Source organism: Metopolophium dirhodum, chromosome 1 (genome assembly GCF_019925205.1).
Source record: "Metopolophium dirhodum isolate CAU chromosome 1, ASM1992520v1, whole genome shotgun sequence".
In the NCBI taxonomy this organism is placed as follows: Eukaryota; Metazoa; Arthropoda; class Insecta; order Hemiptera; family Aphididae; genus Metopolophium; species Metopolophium dirhodum.
Genome location: NC_083560.1, coordinates 100,293,810 through 100,313,912, shown reverse-complemented (window position 1 = coordinate 100,313,912; position 20,103 = coordinate 100,293,810). Strand labels below are relative to the sequence as shown.

At 31.4% G+C, this 20,103-nt stretch overlaps 1 protein-coding gene and 1 long non-coding RNA gene across 2 annotated transcripts; both read left to right on the top strand.

The window, feature by feature from the left end:
- The first annotated feature begins 6,400 nt into the window (after window positions 1-6,400).
- LOC132932994 (uncharacterized) lies at window positions 6,401-12,549 on the top strand. The gene is made up of 3 exons (XM_060999357.1): window positions 6,401-6,933; window positions 9,904-10,399; window positions 11,959-12,549. Exons 1-3 carry the CDS (start codon window positions 6,401-6,403, stop codon window positions 12,547-12,549), a joined length of 1,620 nt encoding a protein of 539 aa, XP_060855340.1.
- Window positions 12,550-18,472: 5,923 nt separating this feature from the next.
- On the top strand, window positions 18,473-19,246 carry LOC132938835 (uncharacterized). Its single transcript, XR_009663941.1, has 3 exons — window positions 18,473-18,695; window positions 18,758-18,921; window positions 19,011-19,246. It is a non-coding gene; the product is annotated as an uncharacterized LOC132938835 (long non-coding RNA).
- The last annotated feature ends 857 nt before the right edge of the window (window positions 19,247-20,103 follow it).

Sequence of the window (20,103 nt, the reverse complement as noted above, 5' to 3'; positions counted from 1 at the left end):
TTTCAGCCACCAAACGTTTTCAATGAGCTATAATAACATGCATTTTATATTTTCTTTTTTATTATTTTATGGATCATACAGATACGGCAACTATTTAAAATTAATATCGCGTGCAACTTTTGAATTCCACGTGAAGAACTAGTTTTTAGTATACTTATTGTATACCATCATAATGTATATTGTCATAATATGCAAAGAATAACGCAGCTTGTCGTGATTTGTATCAAAAGTTCTTATTTTTTTTTATCCATTAGAGCAAGTAATTCTACAGTAAGGTAACAGTTTTTAAATTTTTGAATTCAAATAATCTTATTTAGTAAGAAAGTGAAACTAGATGGTATTTTTGAGAAGTCAGAGATAAAAATTTCCAGTACTTTTCAAAATAATCAGGAAAACAAAAAATAAGATTTCTCACGAAGAATGAATAAGTTGTTATTAAAGCTATTTAAAAATATTATAGATACGAGATACCTTCAGTACCTATTATCGACAACCTTTTTTTTAAGCCTTTAATACAATTTTCAATTTTTATAGCTTAAGCTTGGAAATTTAATACAAGATTCAAATTCGGTTATTTTGAAACCAAAAAATTTAAAAAATATATCAACTTATTTATTTTATAGACTTTTAGTTCAAGTTTTAACAAATAATTATATTTTATACTCACAATGGCATTTTCAAAATATTTAGAATAATTGTACCTTTATATTGCTTATTTATATCATGAGCCTATTCTTGCCATTCTATACAGTAGGTCGGTATTGACTTAACAGTTAATTACAATAATATAGGTTTGATAGAAACATATACTTTTATAATAATTAATTTAACAAATGCAATGTTTCCGGTAAAACTAGTTCAACCTAGGTACCGTATCAGTGTATCACTAATTGTAATAGTATATTGTGTGGCAAGGGCGGGAAGTGAGCTTTTTCAGTCCGAGATTTCAGTTATTTGATCGCCCAAGACTGAAATTGCCTTACCGCACGAGCCACACATACCTTTTTTGTCTGCATTCATCGATCACGGCAAAGGTAATGTAGGCATCTATGCATCAACTAGACCATAATTCTACGACAACAATATTTCATGAAAGAAACGATTTGGTTTTATTTTAAGCGTCACGCATGGAGGTTGTAAATATTATAATGTGAATATAAGATGTAACCAAAAGTTTATGTTTTGTAAGGACCGTGGTATAGATTGAAGTGTCTGGTTGTGCAGGGGATACGCGGGTGATATGTGCGCCCGGCATTTTTTGGGATTTCCACTTAACCGCCCACCGGACGGAAAAATAAGAACGCTTTCCAACGCTTCAACCGCTATCGAAAACCAAACTTTCGATGCGGGCGTGACAAAAAATAAATTACTATATGTAATAATATGTTCTTTGCTCAAGATCGTTTTACGTATGCAATGATTTATTAAAATTTAACACATTCGCTACATTGACAATAATATATCCTAATATTATATGTTTTTGATTTTAAATTTATATGACTACACTTTTTTCATGTTTTGTCAATAATTGTTTTAATAATTAAAATCCAATTATTGGACTTCACTCTCTTTTTATTTAATAATTTACCGTCTAATGTCTATATCTATTGATTATATTTTCGAATGCAGTACCTATGCACCTAAAATGAATACAATTATAATTATGCTAAATATGCAGAAGACATCAAAATATGCAATTATATGCAAAATTAAATTTCATATTATATTGAATCATTAAAAGGTTAGCATTGAAGAAAATTCCTTTGTTTCCAAGCATTTAATACGGTGATTGGTGAGATTACTATGAGCTTACGAGCTTATCACTTCTATTATGATATAGGTGAGTAGTCCATTTATATCAACTTTTGATTTTTAAATTTTCAATTACTCGGTCTAGAATACTTTTATAAAACTGTTGATGTAGGTAAAATATAAAATATTATAAACTATAAGATGCTAAGATGCATCGCATGTATAAATGTATCCATTTTTATTTATACAAGAATCAAATAGAGCTTCAAAGAACCTCATAATTTCGCTCAAAGCATAATATATACCTTTCACCTATAGTTATGTTGACGATCCATTCATAAAGGGTTGGCATACACGCACATATTAAGATTAAAATATGTAGGTACAATATGACATATTATATTAACATAGTGCGTGTACCTACGACCATAATCGCGCTGTTCTGCAGCAGACATCACAATGCGCATATTATGATAAACCTGTTGACCTGCCGACGCCGACGACTACATCGACACTGCGTCTGTTCCCGCGGGACATTTCCCGCATCAGACAATATACGCCATTTTGTCGTCACGATTCTCATCATTGTGGTGGTTTGTAAACAAGCTCATTGCAAAAATAACAAAATCAGCAGTGGGTCCTCGACCGGTGGCGGTGGTGTGAAATCTTCTATACTCGACAGCTGCTGTTGCCCCGAACAGCGGTGAGAGACGCGCGTACCACCTACCACCCCGAGAGCCGTACAATAACGCAAAAGAAATGCGCGACGAAATTTGTCCGACGAATATTATTATTGTGTCGTCGTCGACGTTCGCGCACAGGTGCAGGACCCGTCGTTTATTATGTTTAATATAATAATAATGATTATACATGATTTTTTTGTGGCGATTTAAGGTATATCGAAAAATATTGTGCTCGTATGTGAATTTGGGGAGGGGGACGCGTCGGCATCCGCGAGTTGCGGGGTCCCTCCTGTGTGTATAGGTACCACTATACAGTAATACACTATACACACATACGCCTATATAATAATAATATAATGTATTATGTTCGCCGTGTGCCAAACCATAGGACGCTATTGTATTATTGGCACTAGCCGCGGAAAAAGAATCGTAAATTCGCACTTGAATTTATTATTATTATATCAACTTGACATCGCGGTGTAAAGGCGCATTCGTCCGTGCGAATATTATTACTGCACATTATAATATTATAAATGCCACAACAACAACGATCGTGTGCATTCTTATCGTTGAACCGTAGGTATATAGGTTTATATTATGTTGCTACCGGATAAACGATTTCGGGTTTTCATAATATTTTATAACTATTCAGTACATTGTACTATGTGCATCGTCGGACCGAACATATAAGCGACTATAATATACTATTATTATTATAAAATGTGCTCATACCTCGTCGAAATGGGAAAATACCGTTATAGTTAACTGCAGAAATTAAACGCGAATTGCCGAGTACTCGAAATATTGTGTTTTGACTTTTTGAGAATAGGTACCTAGTACCTACCTACCTGTAATTCAACGTAATAATATAGATTATAGGCGTAGGTGGATCGCGGTTTTACAACAAGCGAGTATTTCTGGAATGAGTAAATTATATTTTGGAAACCGAAGTTGAATGTGATTATATATCTATAACCATCAACTTTATAGAGTTTAAATTTAAACTGTTGCACATATTCAATCAAGGGATTAGAAGAGGTGATTTTCTATCTTTATCTAACATACGCAAAACATACGAATTCAGACATGTTTTAATTCCAACGTAGCGATTGATCTAGTGAAGGGATAATATATTTTAAAAAAAACAGATATGCAGTTGTAATCAAGTCTACTTGGGATTGACTTTCCAACATTTTTGATTTTAAAAATGAGGATTTAAAAAAAATTAAATATATCAAATTTTGAAGAATTTAAATCAAAAGACGTTCTAAAGTAAACTTTACGACAAATTCAAATTTATTTTCAGAATTCTTATTGCTTTACTAGATCAATTGGTACGTTGGAATGGAAACACTCCTATTCTCCTAAAGGCAGAAAATCACCGCTTCTAGTTATCTTATATTTATTAATTTATTATTTAGTTATTCTTACCAATATTGTAGGTGCATTATAATAATATAGATTTGGCGTAAAAATATATTTTGATAAAATCTGTACATATTTTAGTATTTTTTTACATCTATTCCAACTGAATTTACCATTCAATTTTATAAAAGTAATATATTTTAGTTAAGATGGTATATTTTTGAATAGTTTGTCCACCTATTTATTATTAATTACCACTTTCAAGATTTATCTACTAGAAAATAAAAACTATATTTTTCATATTAAATAAAAATATGACTTTATTATAGCATGAGTTATTTACTTCTTAATAAACTGAAGAACAAATCTATAATTCAATGAATTATTTTAACACTTTTGACGATTTTCCTATAATTTGTTTATTTAATTTTCGTAGTCTATACTTTGCGTCTTTTTCACAGTTTAAAAGCATCAAGCTTTCAAGGAGATTATGGACAATGTTGAGCAAAAACGTGATTTCAATATTTTCAATGTTTTAAAATGTACAGTTTCAAAATGGTCATAACTTACTTAAAAATAATAATATCAATTAACACCTACGCCGTGCCCTAGATAATAATCTTACCTTTAAATTGTATAATAGATCGATTCACTCTAATACCAAAACTTACAGCACACTACTGAAACTGGTGAACGAACATTTGCTATGTCGTAAGTGTGACGGAGACAACACACGTAGATACGTCGTCCTCTTAATATTATATTATTATTATTTAGGTATGCTCTGTATAAGCAATGTGTATACGTATACGCGTACCTTGTTGACGTGTTGTATATGTATTGTAGTATTGAACAATACAGTTGCATTCCAATAATTGATTGATGTGATTATTATTATTATTACTATTTAATATAATCATACTTATATAAATTGTACGGGCAATAATGTAATATTGAAACATGGTTGTGGTGTAGGCTAGCTAGACAAGGCATCAGATTCATTACCATTTGACATTCTTGCGATGTGTATATTATTATTATAATGCCGGAGTGAGTGTAATCTGATGATATACCGCGATAACTGTATTATTTAATATGAATACTAAAGAGGGTTCTAATATATCGAATTATGTGATCGCAAAACAATTGTTCATTTACAGCATTAGTTATATCAGATTATATCATCATATAGTATGTACATCACAAATTCTCTAAACGTATAAATATTGTCTAATTTTATAAAGAATAGCTTTTTTTAATCTATACTTATATATAAAGCTGTAGACTTTGTTTGTTTGTTTGTACGTGCTAATCTCAGGAACTACTGGTTGGAATTGAAAAATTATTTTTTTGTTGGATAGTCCATTCATCGCGGAAGCTAGGATAGCCTATATAACACCGCGCTACAACAAATTAATAGAAGCCTGGGGAAGTGCTTAAACAGGGATTTTGAGATTTACGGTGGAAATGTTTGTTTATATAAAATATGGTCGCTATTGGTTATAGTTAATTAGTAGATAAAGTATTTATATTAACCTGTTCAGAGAAAATCCAAAAGACTGTTTTTTAAATGTAAATGCAATACTTAAATATTTAAATCTTTTTGTTAAAAATCTCAATATTAGATTATTATTATTTTATTGTTAATTTTTACCAAAATAATATTATAAACATTTTTTTGTAAACAAAACTATAATTTTAATTTTAATTTATGTTGGTATTTCTTATTTATTTATTTAAACATTTTTTTTTCCTGTTAAAATAATAATTTAAAACAATAAACAATTTGTTTTTATTAGTTTAGATCACGTTTTAAACATTTGTTTTAAACTTAATGTTTTAAACATGTCAACACATATGATTATTTAATATTTTATTGTTTTTAGCATGTACCTATGGTGCTATGTACGCGGAGGCAACACATACGGACGTGAGACCTATTTTAAAAGCTTACATACAACGTAAACGTCGTAAACTTAATTTATTTTTAATTTATTCGTGGCTTTAGTATGACTTAGTTGTTGGCCCTAGAAGTTTTAAGTAGGTGTACATTGTACATAATATATGTACAATCTACACGTATTAAAGAAGTTGTTGATAGGTATACACTATACATGCAGTGTTCGATGTGTTTGGTAATGCAACAGTAAACTACTTACAAATATTGATATTGATATGATAATATGTTGACTTTTTTCACGTACCTAAGCAACACCTATTCATTATTTTATTTATCATTATTTTGTTTTCCACATTCCTTATCAGTGTAATGTAAATTTAAACATTATAACTGTTAGATATAAGGAAACTAATTGACCGTTTTATCGGTTTCATATCTCATCAGAACTATAGATACCTCCTATATATTACCAAGTAAGCCAATCTACTGTAGTATCTGCCACTATGTATATTATATTTATGTATATCTGCAGGATATGTCACTTTTTATATATTTTTATAATCTGTGAAAGAACGCTATGGCAACCATCCTTACGAGTTGTTACTCGCTATACTTAATGTACGTTAATATTATAACATGTAATAATATTTGGGACTATTTCTAGAACTACTTACACTATTGCGAAAGACGTACATATAAGATGGAGTTTCAGATGAATCGGGAATCGGAAGTTCTCAGGAATCAAAAGGAATTTCAGAGATTTCGGAAAAAGTTGTTTGAAGTGCACCTTAAACCTGGAAAAGTTATCGCGAAGAAATTTGAAAACTACATTGACGAGAATGAATACGAAATGCCATCGTCTGACGATATTCGGCCACCGCACGCCGACGGGACTGCAGCCCTGAGCGCGTTGGAAACGAATGAAGCCACCGCGGATGCCGATGATGTAACCACCACCGTGGACGTAACCACCGCCAAAGATCTAGAGTTGGCCAAGGACGGCGATAAAGAATCGCAACATGGAGTGGAGTCGACCGCGTGGATGGCTGGCATACTTGACGATAGCGCCGCGGCGATCGCTGATTATCACCGTGAATCGTTTAAGGAAACTCCCATAGCCGGTTATGACGACGACGACGACGATGACGATGATGATGACTATGGGGATGCCCATGACGACCATGCTGACGTAAACGAAAATGCACATGAGGAGATGAAACTGGAATGCGAGTCGTGAGGATAAACGCACATTTTTATACGAAATTTACCGTAACTATTATAATATTATTATATGATATTGACCAAATGCAGGGTGTGTGCTCGGGATTTATGATAGGCAAGGTTTCAACTTTAAAGGTCCGATCTAGGGCGACGAAAGCATATTTTTCTCCAAAAATAAGATTCTGTATTCCTCCACTGTTAATTTCCCTCAATTATTGTAAAAATAAGAAATGTTCGCCTTCTTATTCGAATAGGCACCTAAAATTTTCTGATCAATAATACATTGTTTTATATGTACCTATAGATAAACATCAAAATAAATAAAATAGGGATAAGATGACGAGGTCAAGCTTCTGTCATTTTCCCTGGCTATTGCAAATGGATTTAAGAACTGAAATTGTTATGAGGATTTCTATTATATTTTGCTTAATACTATGATTTATTTCAATTGCCTCTTTCGTCTTCAAAGGGTTATCACTCAAGTTTTCCCATAAAATTTAATTTTTTTTATCTTTCCCCAACTAAGAGGTATGATAACGAATGAGACAGGGTAAGATGACGAAAAATACCTGGGATTTGAAACATAAAAAACCTTATTTAACAAGTTATATACTATATAGTACTAAAAACTATTTAAATGAAACTTTGAAACTTAATATTATGATGACTTAATTTGATCGTAAAATATAAAAATGTAAAGTAAAAGGTATTTAAGTGCAGAAGTCACATTTATAGGCCTAAGGTTAAGAGAGCCCTCTTTGATTCCACCCGGTACACTAAGAATGAGCCCACTGGTTCATTATTGCCTTATTCCGAGCATATGATACACAGTTAGTCTTCTTCGAAATCCGGAAGGTCCATATCCGTGTCGGTGTAAGGTACGGGATAAGATGGCTCGTAGTCAGAAGATGAAAGATAGTGAAATAAATTGACGTCGTGCTTTTTTTTTGTACGACTCCTCAGTTAATCGCCTATGTTTTTTTAACTCTTTCTCTTCTTGCTCCTTCTTTTTCTGTTTCAACGCTTCTTTTACAGGAGTTCCTGATAAAAGAAATGACGACAATTTCTTCCTTGGTTTTCTGACAGTATTTTTACTTGCCTCGGGAATTGGAAGAAGAGCCAAATAAATTTTACTATATTTCCTAATCATAAACTATTGTATTTGTTAACTCGAACAAAATATGTATCTGTAATCATAAAGAACTAGAATTTATGTCTTTTATGTATAAAAATTAATATTATAAATATCATCACATGCCTAACTGTAGGCTGCCTTTAAAGGTCTTGCCCCCCTCCAAGGGCTGCAATCAGTGGCTGTTGTGAGGTTTGCAACTCGAGCATAACTATTCCATTATCCCTGCAGAACTGAATGGCTTCAATTGTAAGATGAGAGGCATGAGAATTAGAATGGGACGTTGAATAATTGGGCGAGCGTGTGAGGCAAAATGTTTCAGGTATTTCACAAAGTTGATAGCTATCATGCATCTTGATATATGTGGAACTGCTCATGGCACCTTCTAAAAATCTCGGCTTCAACCTCACCCTTGGATAAATAAAGAACGGAGGGATGCAGTGGCGGCTCGTGCCTCATCAACTAATGTGCAGGTCTGTCAGATAACCGTCGGTCTGTGTAAATTCGTTCGACTGTTGAATGGTGGGGGTTAACAAATAAAAGGGACCTAGGTGTAAAAAAAAATATTTCTTACAAATAAGTGGGACCTAGTCTGTAGTGATGTCACCGTATTGGCATTATTTTCTTAATTTCACCCGTATTTTCTATTTTTATTTTTTTTCATTTCAAAAATGTTGAATTTGGAGTTGACCAATATTTTTTTATTTTAAAGAACTTTTGCAATAATTGCATACCATCTACTTTAAACATCACGAGTCACCACTGTGTGCACCACCAAATATTTTACCCACGAGGAATGTAATTTCCAGTTGCACTTATGACACACCTACATGTAACCGTGACCCCGCGTTTAGCTGAAGACATTTTGAGTTTTTGTTGCCACAGTGAAAAATCCCGTTTCGTCAAAGTTGTAGATTTGTTCAGATGTGAATGAGTATTTCAGCATCACATATCTAAGCAACTCAAAAAAATTTCCAACGTTGACTCGGTTAAATGTCATGAGCCAAGCAACTGATGTAAACCCAGAATTTCTCATACTCAGCCCGCATTCTTTCATAAATTCCGTGCCTGACGAAGCCTCCACTAGCAATTTTTTTTCTGTATTAAATCTATGGTTTACTTCTTTTTTCAGAATATTTCAAAACATACAGTAGCGAATTGCTTTTGCTCTTTTGACAATGTCAGTTACATATGGCTTCAGCTCTTCAATATGTGCTGTAGAAAACTTTTTCTGAATTTCCTTTAGTTTTGGGAGAGTTCAACTTCGATTTCTCCTCCTTCTAAAGGATGAACTCTTTTTTAAAAATATCTTCTCAACTAGTTATTTATAAATAATGTAGGTATGCTGCAAGTTTTCTGCATAAGAAAATTGTAAAAATGTTGACTAGTATTCAAATTTATGTGTATGATAATTAAATACAAAATACAAAAAAAATGTTTGGAAAATCAAAAATCTGGAACTGATTAAACAAATTTAAAATTTTCAATTTACCTTGAAATTATTTTACGAAAGTCATCAATATTAAATATATCTTTTTATATTTTAAATATAAAGTTCAATACATAAGTTAATATAATATATTTTGTACGTGAATGAACTTGTCCCACCGCACCGATTGATTATTTTTCTTGCAAATTACTGATATCTAATTAGTGATATTTTTTATATATTTTGAGCGTTAATGTCACAAAACTAAAACAATTTAAAATTTAATTATACAAAGTAAGCCAACTATGCCCGGTCCTCCCCTAAACGCTATGTACATATTTTATAATTTAGTAACAGTAAATAAATAGTTAGAAAAAGTGAAATGACAAAACTAGACGTGACCGTTTCACACCGTCGACAGTGTTACAGATTATGAACGCGCTGGAACGAGCCTTCGGGAAATGCCGTCCCTCGACTACAGTCTCGACTCCAAAGACCCGTTTGCCGTATCACGGTTGATCGGGACGTCAGAGCTGACCGTCTACGAAGCGTTCGGGGCGGCGTGCGTGTTGGGCATATGGGTCGACCGTATCGGCTTGATGGACGCGATGGACGGGACGGGAACACTGCGCGACTTAGACCGTCATCCACCCTCCACCGCCACTGACGACGAGGAGCCCGATACCACGTCGGACCGCGGTAAGGTTACCAAGTTGCTGGCGTTTGTGAGGGACACTCTCCGGCTGACAGTCCAGGAGTTGTGGTCGAGCGGGACGTACGACGAGCTGCGCCTGGTCAATAACACGATGCTTAGGGCGGTGCGCGAAGAACGACAACTAGAAGCGGAGTTGGCGTACAACCGGAACTCGTTAAGCGTTTTGCGGGTCACGATAAAAGAACGGAAGAAACATTACAACGTAATTATTTAAAATGTAAAATATAAATTAATATTGTTGTAGGTAGATGTGTTTTTAACTCTACTAACCACTCGTATTTTAACATGAATACCTAATATTTCCCCCCCGTCCCCACCACTATATAACAATTTTGACGAAGTACTTTCGCTCGGAAGTCTCGTAAGTCTTAACTCTGAATTTCTGGCCGCTATTATTGTATCTAATACCTATTTTTATAAGTGCCGTCTGTTCTTCACGCGCATTATGTAGGTAACAGATATAACCTAAATAAAAATCATGTATAAAAAAATACATTTTTGAATTGTTGGTGGCTGTTTATACTTATACGGGGAAATTAGTTTCATAAATTAAAAGGTGGAGGGTGTCAATCTGCTGTACAGTAGGTTACAAGTGGGTCACTGTAATGGATGGTGTTACATTTGGATTCATTGATATAAAATCAATGTAGGTATACCGTATACGAAAAAATGATTCTAAGCGAAAACGGTCTATTGGTGTTGTCGGGTCATAAAGCGTGAACATTTTAATAGGTAAATAAATTTCTTTATTCATAATAATATCATCAAATATACTTAGTATAATATAATATGTTATTATATATATTGTTATAATATCATAGGCTGACTGACCATCTTCGCTCAGAATCGTTTTTAGTATAAAATTATATTAGATCAAATTCAACACCATCCATTACAGTAACTCACTTGTTGTAACCTACTGTACAGCGGAGCGATTATTTAACCACAATTTTATTATTATCAAAAAATAAAATATTTTGACTTCATTTTTTAAGAAAAGTTAAATGTTTGCAAAATTCGTCAAAATCACGAAAATATCTAAATTATTCTTTAGTTAAAATATTAATAATAATTGTATAAATGTTTTAATTTCAACACTTAAGGCTTGAAGATTGAATATAAGATTTTTTATATTGTTTTTTTTTATTACGGACATTGAAAATACAGTTAATCATAAAACCACATTACTTTTTTATGAGTGGTTGAAGTTTTGAAGTTCAAGTTTTGACAACATTGGATAGTCAAACGTATAATAACAATATACCCACAAACATATTATGTTATTATTAAAATAATATTCATTTCAAACATTCCACTATTATTTAAATAATATTTTTAAATACTTAAACTAATTTCTAGTTATTTTTTTGGGGTGATTACTGATTATCTATTTTTTTTTTTTATAATAATTGTTCGTAACAATTTGTTCGCTTGATGAAATACCTTAAACATTTAAAACAAGATTCCTCTTAAGTTTTTCTTGTACTAACTTAAAAATGTAAAAAATATATAATATGCACAATTTTTTTCATATAAACATTATTTCAATTCCAAATGTTAACAATAATGAAATATCAAAACTCAATTTGCAGTTATATATGAAAGATTTGAAATTATTTGGTGGTATTTTTAAGTCGATAGGACAAAATGAGGAGCATGGCAACTTTATGTAGGTACATGCCACAGGATGATTTATTATCCAATGAAAAAAAAATGTACTTACATAGTTATATTATATTTCGTGGCACCTATATGTTTTAGACTGATAAATGGCGCATTCAATCGGATATAAGCAATTTAGACAAAAAGTTAGAGAAAACCAAGAAGCTAATAGATTTAGAAGCCGATTATATACAGTCGTGGGAAATGCAATGTTTGAACGAGAATGACGAGTTATTAAAAGAAGAGGCAAACCGTCTCCGTCAGCCGATACAACTACACGATAGCACAGCTATAGCAAAAAATGTTATATTCCCTGAATTAATAGCAAACATAGGTCTCATTTTAGAAAAGTGGGAACGAATGTATGACATACAAGTGAGCGCTATCGACGTAGACACGTTGACTCTAGAAAGTGAAGAAGAACAAGAAAACGACAAGATAAAAAATTTGCAAGAAATCTGCGACTGGATGCAAATTACAATAGATGAATTCGAAGAACGTAAACAAAAATACGAGGAGCGCATAAGGTACGAAGCTCACATTAATATGATGGCCACTAGGATACAAGCGTTCTGGAGAGGTACAATGGTGAGGAGATTTTTGGGTCGTTACAAATATCTAAGGAAACTATTCGGAAAAAAATTAAAGAAAAGAAACAAATCAAAAAAAAATAAATTGAAAAAAAAATGATAATTCGTGTAATAATATTGTATCAATTCAAATAAAAAGTAATAATAATAAATTATTTTAGATATTATTATTAATAACTATTAACATTTCGGTGTGACCGTGCTAGATTCTGTTTGAAGTGAGTTTTATATTTTAGAACATTTCTTTTTAACACCTGCTGGTAAAAATAGGAGTTCTGTTTTTACATCAGTCCAACTTGCCGTATAGACAAATAAATGTCTAGGTATTAGGTAATAGCAATATATTAATTATAATAATAAAATATTATATTAACTATTTACTGTGTATTAATGTAAATTTTTTTTTATTATATACCTTATAAAATATCCTTATAAATATAATCTGATAGGTCGTTTTTTTTATGTGGAATGATTCATCATTATTGAATACAAATTTAAGTTTTAACATAATACACATACAGTATATTTGCTACTGCCTACTGTTGTGACAATATAAAGGGATGGTATACTATATAATATTAGGTATGCATTATGTACCTATTGTAATTTGTAATCATAATATATTATGCAAAGATATTTTTAATATAAAGTAATTTGTACGTAATAATTAGAATTATAAGATAATAAACACGTAACAAACGTTTGTTTGGATTTGTTTGCCCAAAAAAATCTAGGCCGGTTTTAATGTTAAAATAACTATAATATTTAACTCGCCTGCTAGTAATATTTGCAAAAAAAATTTGCTAGATGTTAAATGTGTGGGGCTGACGTACATTTTTTAATAAATTTAAAATATTTTAATATAGGTATTCTACTCAATAGACAATAATATAGTAGTCGTCTATACTTGAAAATAATTACCCATCGCTGTTTTTGTTTACGAGCAGTTAACATTTCCATTTGGCGTCCTATACAAACACCTTATTAAACACGCTACATTAAACCATGTTCCGCTCAGCATCGTGTTTCGAAAGCAATGATTTATCATCGCTTAGCAAAAAAAAACCCGTCTTAGTGCCCATCACGGCACTACCCAATTATACGTCTGTATTTTATATTTTTTACACTCGCAATTTCATTATGTGGAATGAGCCAAATTGTTTTCAAACTTTTTTTGAAGAATTAAGCTATGCTCTATTATGCAAATAATTTGATACTTATAAATGTTAATAATTAACATAATATTAATGTATTAATGTTTTGATGTTGTTAACACAATATCAAAATTATTTATTATATTCCTAGCTGAGGTGCTGCAGACGTCTTTTGCTCAGTTGATTATTGTTATGAACCTGAAGTGCTGACACCCGAATCGACTAAACACGAGTTTGTCGATTGTTGAATTTAATATTATATAAAATGAAAATGGAAATATTCATTAATTCATTTTACACTCAATTATTGTGTTAGTAATTATATACCCGAGAGTGAATATTGTTATATTAATCATGGTTTTATTGTCAATATTATATTATGATATTTCATAAACAAGGTAGTAACAAATAACTTCAATAAAAAATAATAACAAAACTAAACGCCTTTAAAACAATGAGTAATAATTGGAAAAATGAAAAATAAAAATAAGTATATTATGTTATTAACGAGGAATCTAATTGTTTTGGTAAGTATATGTTTTCTAGATTATAGACATAACATTGTTTAGATTTGGATCATAATATTATAAAAGTGAGTAAATACTATTGTTATCAGGTTATACGGTATATTTACTCTTCGGTCTCTTCCTATTTTACATTTTAAACAAAGAGAGTACCTACCTAATAATATTGTTTTTTCAATAATGTCAGAGAAAAAGTAGAAGATGCTTAGTACTTTTTTTAATAATTGGGAAAAACTAAAAATGTTGTTTCTCGGTTACATAATATGACAATTTAATTCAAGGTTCCCCAAAAATTTCTTTTGTAGTATTTAAAACATGTACCGATTTTTATTTTTATTTTTCAAATGTTTATAAAAATTTATATTTAAACGAAAAATAACGATTTTAGTTAATATTATTTGTGATTCAAAAAATTGTTAATCGTATAGATCAGTGGTTTTCAAACTTTTTTTATACACGGCACACCGTTCACTTCAAAAAATTTTCACGGCACACTGACCTTTTTTAGACGAACAAAATTGTTTTGAATTAATTATAATTTTATATACATTTAATTAGAAATGTGTGATTGATGGGATAACAAATATTTATTAATTATTTATTTATTTATTAATATTACAATTACAGTATAGTTATTAAATTTATTTACAAAAAAAAGTGTAGTTTATAAATAGGTATATTTAATGAGAAATGTGTGCCTGATGGGCGTTACAAATATTTTTAATTCTTGGACGAATAGTTGACAGACATACTCTCATTTCTTCTTCCACTGAATTTAGTTTTTCTCGTTTTTCTCGTTTTTTATTTTTTATATTCGTAAGCGCTGAAAACCCTTGTTCACAAAGATATGAGGTTGAGAACGGCAAAAGAATAGTCAGTGCTTTTATAGATATCTCTGGATATTCGTTAGAAACATATATCCAGAATTTATTGAGAGTGATCTTTTTGAATTTCAACTGCAATGTTCGATAATTTTTAATTGAACAGAGATTTTCTTCTTCAACAAGTTTTAAATCAACCAAGTCACTAATAGACACATTAAAAGGGTCTCGTACCCAGTCATAATTTTTAATATTAATACTTGGAAAATATTTATTCATTTTTACTTCTAACAATGTGATAGACTTGACTATTAATGACAAAATGTTGTCATCCGCAACTAGTAAAAAAGTACGTGGAAACATGATTAAATTACCTTGATTAATTTTAGTTTTCCATAAATTCAATTTTTCGATGAAAGCTATAATTTTGTCCGACGATGTTAGTATATTTTCATCACGACCTTGCATACTTGAATTTAGTTTATTGAGATGCTCAAACAAATCAGTTAAGAAAGATGACTTTGTCCACCACTCTTCATCCCCAAGAAAGTTGAATTTAGTATCTTCCATAGTTAAAAGCCGCGGCACACCTAGTGGATACTCGCGGCACACTAGTGTGCCGCGGCACCCAGTTTAAAAACCACTAGTATAGATACTAGAAATTTTAAAAAATAAGTAAATATATATTATTTTCTATATACTTGATAAAATGTTCAAAATATTTGGACTAATTTTAATCAATTTTGTTGAATCTCAAAAAATATAAATCGAAGATATCTAAATAAACTTAATATTTCATTATTACTTATATTATAATCTAAACACAATAATATAATAATTTTAAATATCTAATTTTACCAACATTTGAATTTCAAATGTATATAAAAAAAATGTATGAGTATGTATTTTCGATATTTTTTTTAATGTTGTAAGAACAACTTATGAGGTAACTTGCATTAAATTGTCAATCTTTTCGATCGAGGAATAACATTAATTTCAAAAAAAAATTTTAAAATTGAAAGTTAAGTTTAAAAGTTACTTTTAACTAAGTTATAGATCAGTCAAGTAATTTTATAGTCACGTTAATTTAATTTAGTTAATTTTTTTCCTAATACGAACCCCACAGATTTAAAACATATTTTCTTTTGTATTAATTATTGTTTTTATATATAAAAAAAAATGGAAAATTATTTATAGGTACGTAATGTTATTTGTATTGTAATTTATACTAAATTTTAAGCTTTTGAAGTGTTTTATCTGCACTTTCATTGGGGATTAAAGTAACGTAAATAAATCGAACTTTATACAGGTATATATACATCTCATAGAAAATAACATTCGGACACAACACATTAATTTCAAATCTTAACAATAACAACGTTCGACGCTTAAAGATCAGTTGGTGGCCGTGCTCCCTTAAAAATTAACCTAAATAATTAATAACTTCTGTTATTATAGGCTGTATCATTTCATTATCTTTCTGTTATTTTTCCTATTAATGTTACTATATATATTTATTTTGTGTGGGTATATATTTAAAAAAAAATTATTTATTATGCTTATTAGTATGGATAATACAGTATGTATAATATATAGTATATATATTAATATATTAAGTTAAAAAAAGAGTTATAATTTGATTTTGAAGGAAGTTACATTGATTGGTTTTTTCTATTTTATTAAGATTTTCATGTTAGAATGAAAAAAATCAACTTTAAGAGGACGTGATACCCGCATGTGTTGTCTCCGTCTTACAAGTGTGTAACATAGCAAAGTCTACGCAAAGCAGAACACGTGTAGCTCCGTTAGTTTAAAAATTAGAGTGAATTGACCTCTTATAAAATCTAAAGGTGAGATTATTATCTAGACAACCTCATGGGCTTTTCATTATATTTTAATTTTTAAGCGAGCTATTAGTATTTTAAAAATGTAAATTGTTTGTAGATCTTAAAGTACTCATAACTAGCTTAAAAATAAAAATATTATAAAAAGCCCATGAGATTGTCTATATAATAATTTTACCTTTAGATTTTATAAGAGGTTAATTTACTCTAATTTTTAAATTAACGGAGCTACATGTGTTTTGCCGAGCGTACAATTTGCTATGTTATGCACTTGTAAGACGGAGACAACACATACGGCCATACGGGTATCACGTCTTCTTAACTTGTTACTTAAATTACATTTTTAAATGTTGATTTAACTCGGTCCCAACTCCCAATACGGCAAAACGTTAATTGCTTGGTGGTATTATACCTGTCGGGTTTGTCGTTTGTTTTGTGTGCCGAAAATTTTTTTTTTGAAACTGAAGCTGTAAGTGCGAAGAGTGTGATTGCATTTTTGAGGCAATACTGCTTATTAGACACTCATGAAGAGAAACATCTCTGTGCCACAAGTGTGAAAGTGAAATAGTGATTGCTAGAAAACGTGATCCGTGATCTTGGGGTTGATTTTCGTCCTGTCAGCTATCCTAACTTGTTAATATTTTTTTATAAGTACCTATTCGAAACAATAACAATAATAAACAATAATATTACCTAATAATTATAACGTCCACAACGATACTCGACTGTTCTATAAATATTTAATTGCCGAATGTGATATGATATCAGCTGATTGCTGATGCATAATATCTGAGTTGCACCGGAGAAATCGTTTCCGATCTTTGGCGGCGGGGAGTATATAGGACGTTTATGCTGGTCTTGTAGATCTCGCATATACCTACATACCATAATATTATCTATATTGATAATAGGAAGTGTGTGTGTGTGTATGTGTGTGTGTCACCGATCAACAGCCAAGTCTATCACACTCATAGTTCTGAAATTTGTTTCACAGGTAATACTCGATAATGTGCACCTCGAAGCCGAATTTTTAAATTTTGCATTTTAATGAGGGTCTCAGTGTCTCAAACAGGGAATTTTTGTTTGTATATATATATATAGGGTTGCATTGGTTACGGAAAATACAATTATAATTGGTTATAATATTAGATCTGGCACGGTGTTTGGCCGAAGTCACTAACGTGTGCTGAGGTCAAGCTAGTTCCTGGATGGGTGACCACCGGGTTTTTAGTGACAAATCCTCGCCCTATACACACGTGTTCCGAACCAACCATAACCCCCCCCCCCCCCCCATTCAGTCAAAATCGGCTAATAACCATGCAGCTGACGCCTTAAAAAAAAATACAAACATATTAGACAAGTATTTTATACTTGGTCAAAACCCCTCATCAAATGAATGTGTTAAAAATATGTGTAGTTTTCATAAATTGACGGAGTTTAAGTAGGATAAATCAACTGGCATCATATAATTTGTCTCGTGCGACGCCGCGCCGTGCAGGATTAACCATATAGTTATGGACAGTATAAAATATGTAATGTGTTATTAATAAACGTTTTCAAAGTCTTTTTGTGATATTTTTACACTTGTTTTTTTTCCGCCTTGGCATATTATCATGATATACAAATATACAATGTATAATATTATATTATTCACAAATCTTTTTGTTCTCGGCCGCGGAAGTTTCGCCGTCACCGTCGCCGGTCTTCTTATGACGTGTTGTTCACCACCACGATTTCGGTTTTCGTTTCACAATAGATATATACTTATAACTATATTATAATATTATTATTATTGTGTTCGGCGTGGAATGGATCCAACAAACGGCCCCTACGCGTCGATGATGAACGCCCGTCAAAACCGTCGTATAACATATACGTGCGCGACACACACCTCGTGCGACAAGTAGGTACCTACAAAGACATATTATTATTATAATTATTATTAATAATACGATATTAATATAGGTACCTATAGACAATATTATGAAGGAGCACGCGACCGGGACTCGCCGAGCGACGTGTGTTCGTCTGCCGAGACGACGACGGAAGAGTCGTCGTCGCGTCGTTGGCGGTTAGTGCGGTACATACAGAGTGATTCACCAAGCAAACATTTTTTCTTCGATTGTGCAGTAAGTAGAAATATGATTTTTTACATTTTCAAGTATACTCAATTACCGGATTTTCAATTTCATGATATTTTTTGTATTATCTACTTTAGGAGTGTCTTGTGATGGAGATAAAAACGTTTGTTTTTCAAAAGAGAACCCGTGTGGAGACTTTTTTCTGAAAATGCAGATCAATTTTCTGGAAAACTTGACGTCCCAAAATCAAAATTTGAATGAGTTATTTAACTTTAAGTACTAATAATAGTATAATATATTAATAGGTTCATGGGTTTGAAAGACATTTTAGTAAATATATTAATCTAACAATATTTTTAATTCGTAAAAATGGTCTGAGTAAAATAAATTCTAGATACAATATTAAATATCTATTTTATATTTTTGTAAAACCATCTATAAGGATTATTGTCTTGGTGTAATGACTTGATAATAACTGATCAACTAAGTACAAGTTTGAATTTTGAGTTAGGTAGGTATAGCTTAGGTACATCAACATTTTCAAAATAATTATCCACTTATTAATTTACAGTATAAAACGGTTCATTGTCAAAGTAAACAAATGGAGAAGGCGGGCATGCTTATCAGTTATCACCCTGTATAGTGTATACATAATATGTACACGCACACAGGACCGTTAAAATATAATATGTAATATTATGTTATATCCTAGCGTGACCCTGCGCCCCGTCCCCTGCCTCCCACGACCGCCGTCAAAAGGGCTGCTCTTATATTCTTGCCGCACGCGCTTAACGAGCTGCGCGTACGCCGCCGACGTGTCGGGTGTCATCCGCGTGACTTTCTCTATGGATAGACGAGTGTGTGTGTGTGTTCAATACAAGTACTTATGTATACCTATATAATATGCGCCATTATAATATGTTATATTTGAATATAACATAATATAGGTTATTATAATATTATTTATATTCACTCGGATGATATGAACTGCACCGGCTGATGTGTATAATATAATCATAATAATATATTACATGAGCGTAACCGTCTAGATATTATCTTATCTTATCTAGATAATTCCCAACACTAAATTTACGCGTAACCACGGCCGTATGAATAATATAAGCAAAGAGCTCGGATGTTAATGACTATTCATAAAATATGCATTATTGAAAAGCAATAATTTAGAATTATATGTATACCGGCTATATGCCTTAAAATGTGTTAAATATT